The 16007-nt window shown below is 37.7% G+C and overlaps 1 protein-coding gene across 2 annotated transcripts in view; it reads left to right on the plus strand.

Moving 5' to 3' along the window:
- The window catches only part of BMP5 (bone morphogenetic protein 5), a 55909-nt gene extending 40442 nt beyond the window's left edge, over window positions 1-15467 (plus strand). For both annotated transcript variants that reach the window (XM_015859226.2, XM_015859227.2), the window contains 4 exons: window positions 999-1196; window positions 6523-6599; window positions 8171-8281; window positions 13017-15467. In XM_015859226.2, the coding sequence (XP_015714712.1) occupies window positions 999-1196; window positions 6523-6599; window positions 8171-8281; window positions 13017-13166 (536 nt within the window). In that variant the 3' untranslated portion in view covers window positions 13167-15467. The remainder of the gene's footprint in view (window positions 1-998; window positions 1197-6522; window positions 6600-8170; window positions 8282-13016) is intronic.
- Window positions 15468-16007: the final 540 nt, after the last annotated feature.

Raw genomic sequence — 16007 nt, forward strand, 5'->3', positions numbered from 1 at the left:
ATAGGTTTGCAGAGCAGATGCTCCTTTGTTGTCTGCATGACAACCTTTCCAGGCAGCTTAGCGGAGTCCCCAGTACAGTGATGCCTCATGGGCAGTGCCGGTGCCCACACCTCCCCATTTAAAAGACCTCCGTGTCCCCCACCCAGCACAGCTGCACAGCTTCACATGACACTGTCTCATTTTCTGACGGTTGAAGGGCTCTGCATAATACACGTATGCACAAAAGCATTTATGCTGCCAAAATAAATTCTGTTAAGAGCAAGGGTTTATTTGCTAAAATGTCACTGATGCAATTTCAGTGAGTTGTTTTGCTTTCTTTTCTTTTACTGAGGTTTAGATCCTATAATATAGTGAGGTTACCACACAGACCTCGCTGAACAAATATTTTAAAGAAATATGCACATCCCTTGGGAACAGAACCAGAGTCAATAATGTCAATATTTCAAGCCCTGTTCTCTGGAGTGACTGAACTCCTTCCTACCTTTACTACTGAATGAACATCAGTTTGAGTCACACTGTATGATATTTGTTTTTAAAGTAAAGGTATATTTATTATACACACTTCTCTTTGCTGCACACTTGCTTTGGGGATATTGGGTTTCACATCTGACACCCAAGTGATGCAAAAACTAGATGACTGCATTACATTATCCTTTTGATAGCTGATAGACTTTAATGGGCCTCATTATTTTTTTACTTCAATAGATGTGTACAAGAAACTGAATTAAAATATCAACACACTGAATAAGATATGTAGTGTATGGAAACTACAATTTTATGCAATGACAAACTAATTGGAAAGCAGTAGAATTGTTGAATTTTTTTTGCCTTTTAAGTTTTACTCAGCAAAAGGAGGTCAGGATTTCTTTTTGTGTAGCTTCAGGATTGTAGACAAAATTCTTACTGTGCTCCAGTCAGAGGTGGAACTCCCACAATGGCTTCAGAAGGGGTAGAACCAGATCTCATGTATGCAACTTACAATTTCCATTGCTTTATAGGTCGAAGTATCAATGTTAAATCTGCCGGCCTGATTGGAAGGCATGGGCCTCAGTCAAAACAGCCATTCATGGTTGCGTTCTTCAAGGCAAGTGAAGTGCTTTTCCGTTCTGTCCGAGCAGCCAACAATAAAAGGAAAAACCAGAACCGCAACAAATCCAGTAGTCATCAGGAGTCCTCTAGGATGCCAAGTGTTGGGGGTAAGACAAAGCTACTAGTCTCTGATTTACTAGTCTCTGTACAGTAGTTATGGCACCTGCTCAAATGCAGTGGAGTCACAGCTGCTCATTGGCTGAACTGTTGGAAACTATTCCTGCTCTATTTCTATCTTTCTCCACAGCTTTGCTTAAACCACCTTTGTTGTGTCAGCTGAGAACATGATCTAGCTTGTGTGTGTCAGTTCACCTGCATGTATTATGGGCTCTTCAGAATATATTTTGGAAAAGGTTGTATACAAGCTTGAAACTTGTCCTGTGTAGCAAGCAGCTGGATGAGATCCTTGCTGCTCATGAAAACGAGGTGGAGAGAGGGCTGTCCCCCAGCTACTTCTCCAGAACTGAACTGGTAGTTCTCCATTAGAGTCCAGAAAAATTATGCTCCAATTCTTTCCTGGAATGCTTTTTTCATCTAGATGGTAAAGTCACTTTCTAAATATTCTTCTGTTTTGACCAAATAACTCTGGTTTGCAGGGACAGGATGTGAAAATGTGTCTTTGTAGAAGTGTGGCAGATCTAGTACCAGTATATCAAAACCTCAATGCAGATGCAATTCTTAAGCACCATCTATAAGTAAGCAAATTAATATCTTGATGTGGAAAGAATTCAGACTTGGAGTGATACTCAACTATTTGTGAAAATGCATTATGAACATTATGTACTACTTTAACCCATCTCAACAAATCTACACAAATGCAATATGGAGAAAATATAATATACATGCGTCAGTTATTCTAGTAGCTGGGCAGACGTTCACAGATTTGGCATCAGAATCCTCCTACCACTAAAATCTTCAAGGGAACATGAGCTCTATGTAGTGCATTCAGACTGTGCCTGCTTGCTATGCACAAAGGATTGAAGTGTTTATTACTTACCCATTTATATTGTGGTTGAGCTTCAGTTAAAAGGAGAAAAATCAAACATCCATGCTTCACAGGACTTTGGACCATAACTACAATCCCCAGGGTGCATGGAAATATTGCTTAATAGAATCACAGAATCACAAGGTTGGAAAGGACCTACAAGATCCTACCCTCCAACCATCCTCCCTTTACCATACCTACAGAAAACCCCTAAAACATATAAACCATATCTCCTATCTCCCTATCCAGATGCCTCTTGAACACTGCCAGGGATAGCGACTCCACTACCTCCCTTAGCCACAATACCTACAGTTTCAATTCTTGACAGAATAAGCATATGGGCCTTGGAGTTGCAGTATGTGAAACTGGAGCCCTGGCATCAGATCATAGTATAAATGTCACAGTTGATACCTACATGCAGTGGTACATTACGTGCAACTTGTATGAAAGATAGAAGTCAAGGAAGGAATATACATTTGCCTAAGTAAGTTTAACTTTCTTCTTAAGTGTGTGGATTAGATGGTTTGTGGTTTCATGTCTTCATATTAATTGCAGACCATTGTATCAGGTAAGCTGGTGTGACTGCTCACCCCTGATTAACCTGTATTTGAATAATTCAGAGTATTAAGACAATTACTACATATAAACACTGATGCACATATTTATTATTCAGTCTTTCTCCTTTAATTGTAGGAAGTTCTGCCACATTCTGATACTAAAACTTCTATATTCTAAAATATGGCAATGTTATGAATGAGAGAACATGCAAGAGCACAACCTTCAGCTATCATTAGTTTGTCAATTCAGGTTCTATATAAAAACATATTATGACTTTCCTGACTGTTTCATAGGCATAACTTTCCCTAATTTTTCAGTCAGAGCATTCAATATGACTGAAATTAAAATTCTTATAAGTGGTTTGAAACATAAAAACTCAATATTTACTTCCTGCACGCACAGATATTAGTCAAAATCACTATAGAGATCCTTGTAAAAAGTTGTTTGTTGAGTTAGATCATGGTTGGACTCAATGATCTTTAAGGTCTTTGCCAACCTGAGCAGTTCTGATTCTAGGATTCTATGTGGGCATATATTTTGATCCTATGTACCATGGGGCAACTGTGGATATCTGACATGGCAGCAGGTAAGTAACTACTCGTGGAGAACTGAGCTGAACCTTTAATGCCTATCATTGAGAATCAACACCCTAAGAGCTAAAAAAATGTCATAGGAAAAAAAAGGTAGTATTACTCATTAAAAAGAAAAGAGGATTTGGGTATTATAGCTTAGAAAGACTAATTTACCACCCAAGATGATGCTACAACAAATTATTTAGTATTGCAAATGTTCATATCTTGACTTGTGAACAGCTTTTGATACTATCTCACAAGACATTCTGGGGTCCAAGTGCATTCAACAGAACTGTGTTAAAAAGAAATAAAGAAAAAGAAGGAAAGAAAGAAGGAAAGAGAAAGAAACAGAGAAAAAAAAAAAGAAATTCATATTCAAATAGCATGTTACTAATAAATGTAAAATTTGGAAGGGTACTTTTAATTATATCTTATTGAATCTCTTCTGGATTTGATTTGGTCCAACATTTTATTGGTAATTTGGATGATTGATGACTCCCCCAGATCTGGTAACTTCTGTGAACTTGCTGAGAGCACACTCTGTCCCTTTGTCCAGGTTGTTAACAAAGACAGTTAAAAGTATTGGCACCAGTACTGGCTCTTGAGGGACACCCCTTGCAACCAGCTGCCAGCTGGACTTCACACCACTGATCACAACACTCTGAGCCCAGCAGTCCAGCCAAGTTACCACCCATTATATTCTTTACCTATCCAAAACACATCTGATCAATTTGGCTGTAAGAATACTATGGAAGACATCTTAAAAAACTTTCCAAAAGGAGTGGGAACAATACCCACTTGCAACTAGCCCACAGAGCCCTTCTTGTTCTCCATAATGCCTGCATAAGGCTTTCAGGAGGATTTGATCCATCGATTTCACAGAAGCTGAGGTTAAGCTGATTACTCTTCCTGAAGATGGGTGTGGTATTTTCCATTTGTGAATCATAAGAAATATTCCTCAGTCATAATGAATACTCAAAAATGGCAGGGTGTGACTTTGCAGTGATGTTGATCAACTCATTCTCCACCCTTAAACTCATGCCTTCTGCTCACATAGACCTGTATACTTTTGATTTTCTTAAATGCTTTCTAAATATTTTTATTTTACTGTGTGGATAGAGTTTCAGCCAGTAGGCACAGGAACTCAAAATTACTGAAGGCAAATCTTGCTGGTAAAAAACAAGGTAAATAAGGCACTGAGTAGCATGACTGTTCTGAGTCCTTATCACTAAGGTCCTCTGCATGGTTGAGCAATGGATCTGCATTTTTCTTAATTATTCTCTTGTTCCGAATATACGTATAGAAGCCTTTCTTGCTACTCTTCATATTCATCAAAGCTTCAACTCCAGCTGAGCTTTGGCTTTCCTACTACTCTTCCCTGTACGCTCAGTAAATATGTCTATGTTATTTCTCATTCTACATTGATATTATAATTATTTAATAATAGAATTTGAGCTCAGTCAAGAGTTTACTATTCAGCCATATTAGCTTTGTTCTATCTACTTGGCTTGCATACTTGATGCTTCACAGAGGTTCTCCTGGCAGATCAGATCAGCCAGCTATACCAAGCTCCTTTGGACTCCAGCTCAGTTTCCCAGATCACATTGAGAAGAACTCTATGTCTGAAAACTGTCCTGTTCTCCTGAAGCCCATGTCTCCAAGCAATTCTCTTGTTGATCTGCATCACCTCTTTTGAACTTTCAGCTCTGTGATCTCATGGTTTTAGCAGATCTCATCAATATTCCCAACCCTAGTTTGCTCTTTATTCATTGATTTACACAAATTCATCAGAATAACCAGCAGTACTTCAAAAAAAGTATTTGAAGTAGATCATTCGGCAGTGTGTTTTTGCTTTAAAATTCCCATTCTGTGGTCTACTGCTAGAAAATCATCCAGAAATCACATGAAATAATTGTTTTACTTTGTGTAGCACTATCTCCAGTTTTGAGCATTGCATCTTCAGAAAGACACAGACAAACTGAGGAGAACTCAAAGAATCAACAAAAGCACAAATGGGAGTAGTTGACAAGAAGTAACTGGTAAATTTGTAGAAAAGCTCATTTACATCTTCTGCAGACATGGTGAGGCAATACAACAGGTTATCTCAGATGCTGTAGAACTCAATCTTGGAGGTTTTTAACTTTAGGCAAATAACTGTCAGCAATACTCAGTGTATAGTGTTTCCATCTTACTGCAGAAAACTTAAGTTATCACAGCTCTTTTATAGCCTACCAATCCTATGACTTCCTGGTGCTTAACTGTGAGCTTTAATTAATGGTATTACTAATATTTCTAAACATATATATAAGCTTTTCATTCATTTAAGCTGTAAGGAACTTTGCAGGATCTGAAAACTAATTCTAGAAGAACCTCCTCTCTTCTACAGTTTCTGTGGCATGTCATGGAGTTCTTCTAGTCAACCAAAAGCTCTTCCATATTCTAGAGTACAATGAATATTGATTTTTATTTTTATTTTTCATACTGCTCCCCTGCATATCTTATTGACACTCAGTTTAGAGCATTAGCATCCAGGGTGCTAATGGGGTGAAGGCATGACCACACCACCTTCTTTTCCTATTACTCAGGGGCAGTAAGGAACAAACACTACATTTTCTCAAGGCTTAAGGTTGTCCTGGAGAAGAATACGTGGTAGGTTCTGCATGTCCTTCAATCCTGACACATCTTTCACTGCCTGGAAACATTCAGAACTTTAAATAGCAGCTGTGATTATACGCATGTACATTATTAGACCTAAAACTATACATCATATACTGATTGATCTTTCTGGAAGTAAAGAGTACAAAACATGCTAATATTTAAATAATAGACTTCTTGGAGTTTTGTTGATTGAGGACCTTTTATTTATTTATTTTTTTCTCACTGTTAACTTATCTTTTGGATGGAGCTATTTTATTTACCTCATGATTAAATCTGTGCCAACATGCAGAAGACTTCAGTGTACCCTGGTTGTCATGTACCCTGGCAGTGTATCAGGCTGTCGGTGTACTGCTTTAATTACCTGTTCAGTACTATCAGAATTGTTACTTAGCTAGCAAGCAAGCATAAGTCATATTAATCTGCTTTTCCTAATACTGTCTCATTCCTGCAGCATGCACACATTGCATCAGGATGACACTGGTGATTCTGAGTATCCTACTTTACATTGCCTTTATGATCACCCCAAGGAGTATAGATGACAGTATGTTTGTCACCTTCCTTTGAACAGTTTAGTCAGGAGTTAAAAAACAGCTATCTCTTTTCAGTTCTAACAGTGTTTCTTAAATAATAATAATAATAATTTTTATTTTCTTCCTATAGATTATAACACAAGTGAGCAAAAGCAAGCATGTAAGAAACATGAACTTTACGTCAGTTTCCGAGATTTGGGATGGCAGGTATTGTTATAAATTCTGTTTCCTATTAATGCTAATTGGGACAGTCTACTTTACAGTCTCCCAGGATTTACAGTATGTTTTCCTCATGGTAACTGGTATTTCACTGATGAGAGACAAAATGCTTTAAAAGCATTTTGAAATGAAACCCCATCACTGTCTCTCTACCTTTTTCGGTGCTGTTCTCTTAATTGTTTTGCAAGCTTTACTGGCTCTACAATCTGAATACATTTGCTGGAAGATAAATCTGAACCATTACTTCTGATCTGTATAGGTTGGCAGTAAATGAAACCTAAATCCCTACAGTTGTTAATAAAGGAACTTTTGAAATTTGCCCTCAAGTTTTCCTTGTTCCAGTCTTCTGTGAGTCAAAGGGATTTCAATGGGTCTGGACCCGTAGACAATGAGAACTTAAATCACTGTTCAGTGCTCTTTAAAACACCAAAGCCAAATTGACTGAAGTCCTAGGAAAAACTCTGTCTTTTGTAAAATAATATGAAAAAGAAGATATTTCTAGTAAATGGCCACAAAGACAGAAGCTGAGCTGTTATGAGGAAAAGAGAGAACAGTCTAGATGTTTTTTGGCTGAACTGAAATTCTGAATTTTGTAGTGTGTTTTTACTCACAGCAGCCTGAAGAAGTAGGAATAGTATTTTCACAAGTTCACAGAGCGTAAGTATCCTGTCTGTGGTGACAGAGCAAGCTTGTGGTATTGACTGGAGCTCAGGCTTCTGAACAAGTCAGCACTGTCTTTTTTGGGTATCACCAGTTCTTTCCTTTTTTTGTTGAAACATTAAATTCTGATATGCCCCATGATATACAAGGCTTACAGATCAGTCAGTCAAGGTGGTCAAAGAAAAAATATTTTTTTTCCACCAAAAATACTTGAAAAAAAAATCAGTGTTGCAAATGGAGATCCAAAGTTACACTGTATAGTATTGAATTTGTGAGGCTCAGGATGGAATAAGATAAAAAAGAATAAAGAAAAAACAAAATAGATTATCTCCCTACTTCCCATGGCAAATCCATTACCTTTGCCTAGCAAAGGAGGCATTCAGCAAACTAAACACATTAAAATGTTAATATTTTTGTATATTTTCCTTGGGATGTTCCTCTCACTATACAGTCTGTGTTGCTAGATGTCCTCAAAATTAACGATTCAGTGGCATTCAACTGAGTAATCTCTAGTAACCCTTAGTCTCATGCAGTATTACGATTAATAGTATTGAATAAGATGAAGAAAGAGGACATATATATTAATTACATTTATTACACACACAAAAAAATTCTTCTTTCTGGGAAGAAAAGTATGCTAATAAATATGTTTGGACCTTTAATTCCCTTTACAGCCTCATTAGTTGGTATTCAGTTCAGTTTAATTTAATTTTCATTGGAGTTTTGCAGGAAGAAAGCAAATACTTTTATTTTTTTGGCAAAAAGAAATATATTAACACGCCACATTATGTAGTTCATTTTGTCCTTGGACAAGCCTTGGATAGTTTGATATAGTTCAACATTCTCTGCATGAAAAAAAATAAAATAAAATAGAGTAAATTTATTTGTTGTGATTTCAGGACTGGATTATTGCACCAGAGGGCTATGCTGCATTTTACTGTGATGGAGAGTGTTCCTTTCCTCTCAACGCCCACATGAATGCAACAAACCACGCCATTGTTCAGACACTGGTATGTCTGTGCCTATGTTGCACTTCCCTATTTTGTGCTTGTGTCTTGGGGAAGGGCCTGTCTCTTCCTCTCCGTTTACTAGCCTCTGGATTTTCATTATTTCTGTGAAATTACCCATTTCAAAGACATGACTTGATTACACTGGAGAACAGACAAATTGTCCAAAATAACCTGGGTGATAGTAATAGTAATAGTCTCGTGCGGGTTGGAAGGGACCTTAGAGATCATTGAGTCCAACCCCTGGGATTCGAGCCTCAGTGCTGCAGAACGGCACTTCTACCACTTGTGCCACAGGGGGATTTGAACAACCGGGCCCCAGTGTTGCAACGCAGCATTCCTACCACCTGTGCCACTGGGGCACACCGATAGGTTTCCCTTCAATTTGAAAAACAACAATACATGAGAAGATTATGTTTTATTATTGAAGCATTGTGTAGACAAGAACCAAAGGGAGTCTCTGGTTCCCCTGATTATTTTTTTTGCAGCTTATTGAAGTTCCACGCTAGCATCTACATGCTGTTCCTTCCAGAAATGTTGACACTTGGCCACTCTGTGGACCTCTGTCGTCAACTGTTGGCAAAAAAACTTAAGATGTAATTGAATGTGAAGCTTTGCAAGCAGATGTGTTTGCATGTAAGAAATTGTGTTCAGTCATGCCTGGCTAACAAATATGACTTATAAGTAAGTGTGCTTGGATTTGTTGCTCTGCCTGGTACATGTAAAAGAATTGCAGCCAGCTTTTTGCCTCTGCCAGTTCTCATGTTAGTCCTGTGCATCAACCAGAGCTGCCAAAAAGATGATCTTAGTTGGATCAGATCACAGGGCCTCCTCCTGCCCACAAGTGTTCAGCTGCACTTTGGTAAACACAGCAGCTCCAGAAATCAGGACCTTTAGAATGCAGTGCCACAGGTCTGATGAACTGCCTTCTTTTCAAATGTGGCAGCTGAAGAATTGTCTCTGAAAATCATTAGTATTAAAAGACTGATTAAGAAATGGAGGAATGAGATACACTAAGCAAGAAAGGAGTGGGAGTATGAAATGTGAAGATAAAATGGTTGTAATTCCTTGTGAGCTTCCGGAAATGTCAAAACACTTACTTGTCTGAAATTAGAGAAATATGGTTTTGTGATGTTTGATTTTGATTGAAAAAAAATATAAATAACAGAACAACTTCAGAAATGAGTACAGCTATCACCTTCCTGGGTGGAGAAAGGAGAGGAGAGGAGGAGGAGAGGAGAGGTAGAGGAGATGGAGAGGATAGGAACAGGTAGAGGAAGAGGTAGAGGTAGAGGTAGAGGTAGAGGTAGAGGTAGAGGAAGAGGTAGAGGTAGAGGAGAGGTAGAGGGGAGGGGAGGGGAGGGGAGGAAGAGGGGAGGGGAGGGATGGTGGAGGGGAGGGAGGGGAAGGGAGGGGTGTATGGATGGGGAGGGGGGAGGGGGAGGGTTGTAAGTGTTGGAAGGGGATGGGTGGTTATTTGGTTGGGAGGGGAGTGGGGAGGGGAGGAGGTGGAGGGTTGGATGGCGGTAGGGAAGGTGGGGGGGAGGGAGTGGGGGGAGGGGAGGGGGGGGAGGGGAGGGAAGGGGAGGGGAGGGAGGGGAGGGAGGGAGGGGAGGGGGGGAGGGGAGGGAAGGGAAGGGAAGGGGAAGGGAGGGAAGGGAAGGGAAAGGGAGGGAAGGAAGGAAGGGAAAGGGAAGGGAGGGGAAGGAGGAAGCGAAGGGGGAGGGAAAGGAGGGAAATGGGAAAGCGGGAAAGGGAAGGGAAGGGAAGGGAGGATATGGAAGGGAAGGGAAGGGATTTAGAAGGAAGGGAAGGAATGGAAGGAAGGGAAGGGTGAAGTAGGGATAAGGAGGAAAGGGAAGGAAAGGGAAGGGAGAATTTGTTTGGATATTATTGTTTTTTTTTTTGGATTTTAAGGGTTGAATGGTGATTTTTGGTTGTTTGTATAAGGGATAAGTTTTTGTGTTTTGTATTTTATTAGTTTTGTGAATGGTTTTGATTTTAAGAAAAGGGAAAGTGAAATAAATATTTTAAAATGAAATGGGAAGGGAAGAGAAGAAAAGGGAAGAAAAAAAAGGAAAAAGGAAAAAGAAAAAGAAAAAGAAAAAAAGAAAATGAAAAGAAAAAGAGAGAAAAAGAAAAGAAAAAGAAAAGAGAAAAAGAAAAAGAAAAAAGAGAAAGAGAAAAGAAAAGAATAAGTATAGAAAAAAGAGATATGATTATTTTTGGTGGGGTTTTTCCTCCTTTGATTCTTTCTGATAGAAAATAAACTTTGCTTGTAAGAATTGCTATGTTACATAAAAGGGATATTTTTTTAGCATACTCCACCATGTGCTGAGTCCTATCCCTTTCCATTCAACTTCTCATTTATGTACCTTCCCCAAGCCCAGCCATCAGCACAACATCCTCCTCTGCTCCAGATCTGAAGCCAGCAAGATTGACAAAAAGAAAAGTCAGAGACTGGGAATATACAAATTTGTGGTAGGAGGTTAACGTGAAGTGGATCAGCAATTGCTACTTGGCAAGGAATATAGCGGTGTGCCTAGAGTAAGATGATGAACAACAGAATCCATGCAGTCTGTGAACTAAAAAGATATAGGTTCAGCAAAGCAAAAGTTTTATAATATGTAAAACATTGCCTGGAAAAAATTACCAATAACACTGAGATCCTCAAGTTAGAGTTCCCTGCAGCAATTATGGGCCGTTAAATAAGAAGTGGTCCAGTACTATTTTCTCTTGTGCATTTACTCTTTCCAAAAATAATTAATTTCCTATGCTTAAGAAATTTTTGTAGATTGTCCACTTTTTAAAAATTGGATACTTGGATTTTCTCTCATTTTTATGGCCTTTCTGGAATTGTATGCCTCCCTCTGCATGTACTGTACAATCGTCCAGTTGTGCAGCCAAAAAATCAAGAACCGCTAAATTAAATTTTTTCTAAAAAAACACTGCACATAAATTAGATGAGATAACAGTAGTTGAATGCTTTATGGTTTAAATTATGCGCAATTCAGATTTACACAAGGTGTGCACATGGGGATGGCTTGAGAAACAATTATTCATATACCCCACCCTCGTCCAAATGTAATCATCTCTCAGCCATACTGATTACGCCATTCTAAAAAAGCCCACTCTTTTGGGTTGGGAAATGATTGTTCCTTGGTACCCCTCCAAGCTTTACTCTTTTTTTTTTTTTTTTTTTTTTTTTTTTTTCTCATTTGTAACAAGCATAGGAGAAATGTTGGGCAAGTACCTTTCACTTTTTTTGAGGTTGAACTTGGGTAGACAGAACACACAGATACATATAAATACAAGAAAAGCTGTATTTAATGAGTTGCATTATCTTTCTTCTCCAGTCAACCTCTGAAAATACATTGACATATAACTTATCTCATGATCATTTGGTTCAGGGCATCAGCAGGTAGACTCACACTGTCTTCCAGGCTTTTGAAATTCTACCTTTTGTAAGGATGCTCCCTCTTTGCCATGCTGTGGGCATTGCTGTTGTGAGGGGCTGCAGGGCTTTGGAGCTGGCGAGGCGGGGGCTGATGGAACCAGGAGTTGTTGCGGAGCAAACATCTGTTCAGACATGGCACAGTCATTCTTCAGTGCTTTGCTATTCATTTGTTAAACTGTTTTTAAGTGTGTGTCTAAACCCTTTCTAAACTGTTTCTTCAGGATTTATTATTGCTCATTTCAAAAGACCTTCTCATGGTAACAGTTATGTAAAAATCGTTTCCTGATAGACTGTTCTCTGTTGTCTGGCAAAGACTTGGGGCTTATATCACTGTAAGACAGATGGCTCTAACAGATTTACAAAGACTTAACATACAAATGAAACCTATTACTGCTGAAGTCTTCATCCATGCCTTAATAATCTCTTGCCCTCTCTATTACAACTCCCTCCTTTCTGGCCTCCCCAGTTTCCAAGTCTTCAGCATGTGCAGAATATTACATCCAACCTTCTTTCAAGTACAAAGAACTTTTACTTCCCCCATTTTCAGATATTTCCACTAGATCTTTTTCATTCTGGGATGCTGTTCAAGACTGTTTTTCTTCTCTTTAACCTTTCATTGATATATTTCAGCCTAGTGTACAGAAAGCCTTCTCTGTCTCAGTTCTTTCCCCAAACTTCCTGTCCAGCTGGCGCTCACCTTACAAATTGATTTTGACTTCAGTAGAAGTAGAGATGGATGCGTGGATACCTAGATAAGACTTTAAAATACACATGCTGTCATAAAATGCACATCTTACTCTTTCACAGACCGAAAACAGTGTTTCAATATAAGCCTTTGTCTGCACAGCATTTGCTTTCTGTCACAACTTTCCTTCATGCTGAAGGCTCTATGCAAGAAAGCATTTTAGCACATGCTGGAGTCTTGGTGAGACAAGGGACATGAGCATGTGCTTCATGTTAAACATCGTCCTCAGCAGAGATGGTACTGGCATATGTGTTTTCACAAACTGAAGCCTAACTTCATCTCTTTTCTAAATTTCATCTGAAAACCAACTTTCTATCTTGGCTGCTTTTCAATTAACTCTCCATCTGCTATTATTGTGTAACACTGCACGCAGGATTGAAATCAGAGCAGCATTCTGGAGGTAAGCTCTGCTTTAAAGTCACTAACTGAGGAAAATGTGCAACCACAGAACTGAATTGCAAAGATGGGTCTTGTTCTGATGTTGTCCTTGTACCTCTCATTGTGATACATGAGCTATGTATTTCTCTGTCTTTCAGGTTCATTTGATGTTCCCTGATCATGTACCAAAGCCATGCTGTGCACCAACAAAACTGAATGCCATCTCCGTGCTCTACTTTGATGACAGTTCCAACGTTATTTTAAAGAAATACAGGAATATGGTGGTGCGTTCATGTGGCTGCCACTAGGATGAAAAAAGTAGTAATCAAAAGCAGAGGGGTTTATTCAGAATTGTAATAAAGTCAAGATACAAGCCTTGCTGATGAGAGGGCAGTTCTAAATTTATTCCATTTCGTGTCATCTCTCATTTAAATGTACAGTATAATGTATATAGCAGCTTTTATTTATTTAAAAGTATATAGTTTCTTTTGTATGAGCAAAATTTCAAAATCATATATTTTATGGGTCACCTTACTAAGCTGTAGAACTTCAGAAATGCTTTTTTTGTTTTTGAATTGAGCATACTGGAACCTACGTAATTCCATTTCCATACTTTAAAGTAAAACCTTCGTATTGATTTTTTAAGGTTAGTAACTCGGGAATTTCTGTAACTGCTTCATATTGTTTGAAGAACTAAAATACTTTTGGTCGTATTGTGCCAATGAAAACTGTGGAGGGATATTTATTTAGAAAAAGGCACAGAAAAAAAAAAAAAATAAACAGGACTGCTTGGCCAAACAGATTTTTTTTCTCTTAGAAGTTCTGCTCCGTTAGAAAAAGTGAAATGTTGAACAGTGTTAAAGTAAATAAATAGTAGGTAGAAAATAGAAGTGAAGAGATTGCACATGTAACTATTTTCTTTAACGAGATGAGTGTAACTGAAGGAGCGTGCTACTTCTGCGCCTCTGGGCGGCGGGGTTTGCGAAAGGCTCAGAGCTTTGGGAATTCTGTGGAGACAGACTCTAGCCTCTATATCTGACCTTCCAAGTTAACATGAAACATCGAACTACAACGTTCTTACCTCAGTTCACATCAGTCCATTATCCATCACATCATGCTACTGTGGCAAATATTTTCATAATAATAGCACAAGGTGAAATCAAACAAAAACCCACACAAGCCACATAGGTGGAGTTAGTATATACTTGTGGTGGTGGTTGTTCACATGGGAAGTTGAAAAATACCAGTCATAAGGAGTTGCTGGATAATCTGCAGCCTACAGGCAGTCCCATCTTCTTTCCTAGTAGGTTTGGTTTAAGTAATGAAACGTATGATTGGATATCTTTCCTTTTTTTTCTATCATCAATTTTTATAACTTTGAAATTTCTTAAATCCATACATATTTATATTTTTTATTTCCCTACATTTTTGGCCTCAAATAAAATCCTGTGGTTGTGAATTGCACAATTTATAATGGCAGCATCGCCATTCTCACCACCAGCACCCACATGCTTGTTTTGATTTGAACACATTTGATAACTTTGGACACCCCTTTGTTCCAGCATTATGAAAATGAGAAAATCTAAACTCTATTTTCTCTTTATGAAGTGGTTAACTGTAATACGCCTTTATATTGAACTACCTTGATTAAAAGTGCTTTATAACAGTTCTCAGAGTGTTGTTAACAAGTGAGTAGTACATACCAGCTTCTCCTTAGACAACCTATTCATGTAGATGATAGTTTCAGTGGTTATTTAAGGCACATTTCAGAAAACTCAGATTATGACAGACTGATAAAATCAGCATGTGTGTGTGACTGTGTATGCATGCGAATGTGCAGCTGTCTTTTGTGCAGAAAGTAATTTATTTTATCTTGCTACTGGAGTATGACATACATCTTCTTATGCATACACGCAGATCTTTGAAAAAATGAACAGTTCTGATTTCTGTCTTCAGAGCTCTATCTCCTTAATACAAATACAAAGTTCCATTTTACACTTCCAGTTTTACTTTATACATACATTACCAACATATTTATGTTTAGCTGCGGTTTGTGAGCAATGATTTATATCAAGTTATTATGTCTCCAGTTGAATTACCAATTCAGAACAGCCAAATAAAAAAAGATAAATAAATAAAATAAAAAATATTTCAGGTTGCTGTATAAATTGGGCAGAAGGATATGCTTTTTAGAGCCTGAGTTCTTCTAAATAGAATTTGATGAAAACTACATTTTGGGTACATTAAGTAATATATTTTTAAATAATGGTGTACCATTTTGAGAATAAGAAACGGAAGATTATTGTTATATTATTCTATAAGATATGCTGTTGGAATATATTTCTATATTTTGAGACATAATAAACCTGTAATACTACTTTGTTCTGCTGTGATTTTGCTTTTGAGTCATGTGACAAAGTGACACCTACTTCATATCTTATTTTAAAATTAAAAGCAAGACATTGCTTAGAGTTATTCATGATTTTGTTGCAGTTTATTTTTATGAAAAATGACTTTTGTTATGTCTTCTGATTTGTCCTGTATTTTTTTTAAGCTGCAGCTGGTTGAACCATCTACTTCATTAATAAATATCACACCTTGAAATCATATTTCAAAACTGCTCGTGCTCCACTCAAAATGTACTAGAAACGCAAAAATAATTGTTTAAATTCTCCTTAAAAACCTAACTAATCATTCATCTATTTGAAAGGAAGGATAGTGGCGCCACACCTCCTACATGTTCTGAATAAGGTTATATGTATGCGTTCATACAAGCTGGTTCAGGTAACCCCTTCTCCAAAACTAGTGTACAGGGCTTTTTGTTCTTTTGATGGGTCCTATCAAATATCTGTGGTTTTGTATATATTTATACATAGCTATATGCATATAAGTATACATATAATGTCTATGTAAATGCATTAAATTATTTTATCATATATGTAATCTACTCATTTATATAATTGCTAAGATAATTCCATTATCATTTAGGACAACTGAGACTTCTATCCTTTTTAAAGTTGCTTAAATTTTCTGGATCCTTAACAACTGGGAAGATTTTAAAGAGTTAAAAAAGAGAAAAAAAAATAGAGTAGACTGTACAAAATTAGTGTTTCATTATGGGCCAAAACATCTTTATTTTCAGCTTACTT

Source organism: Coturnix japonica, chromosome 3, assembly GCF_001577835.2.
Source record: "Coturnix japonica isolate 7356 chromosome 3, Coturnix japonica 2.1, whole genome shotgun sequence".
Classification (NCBI taxonomy): domain Eukaryota; kingdom Metazoa; phylum Chordata; class Aves; order Galliformes; family Phasianidae; genus Coturnix; species Coturnix japonica.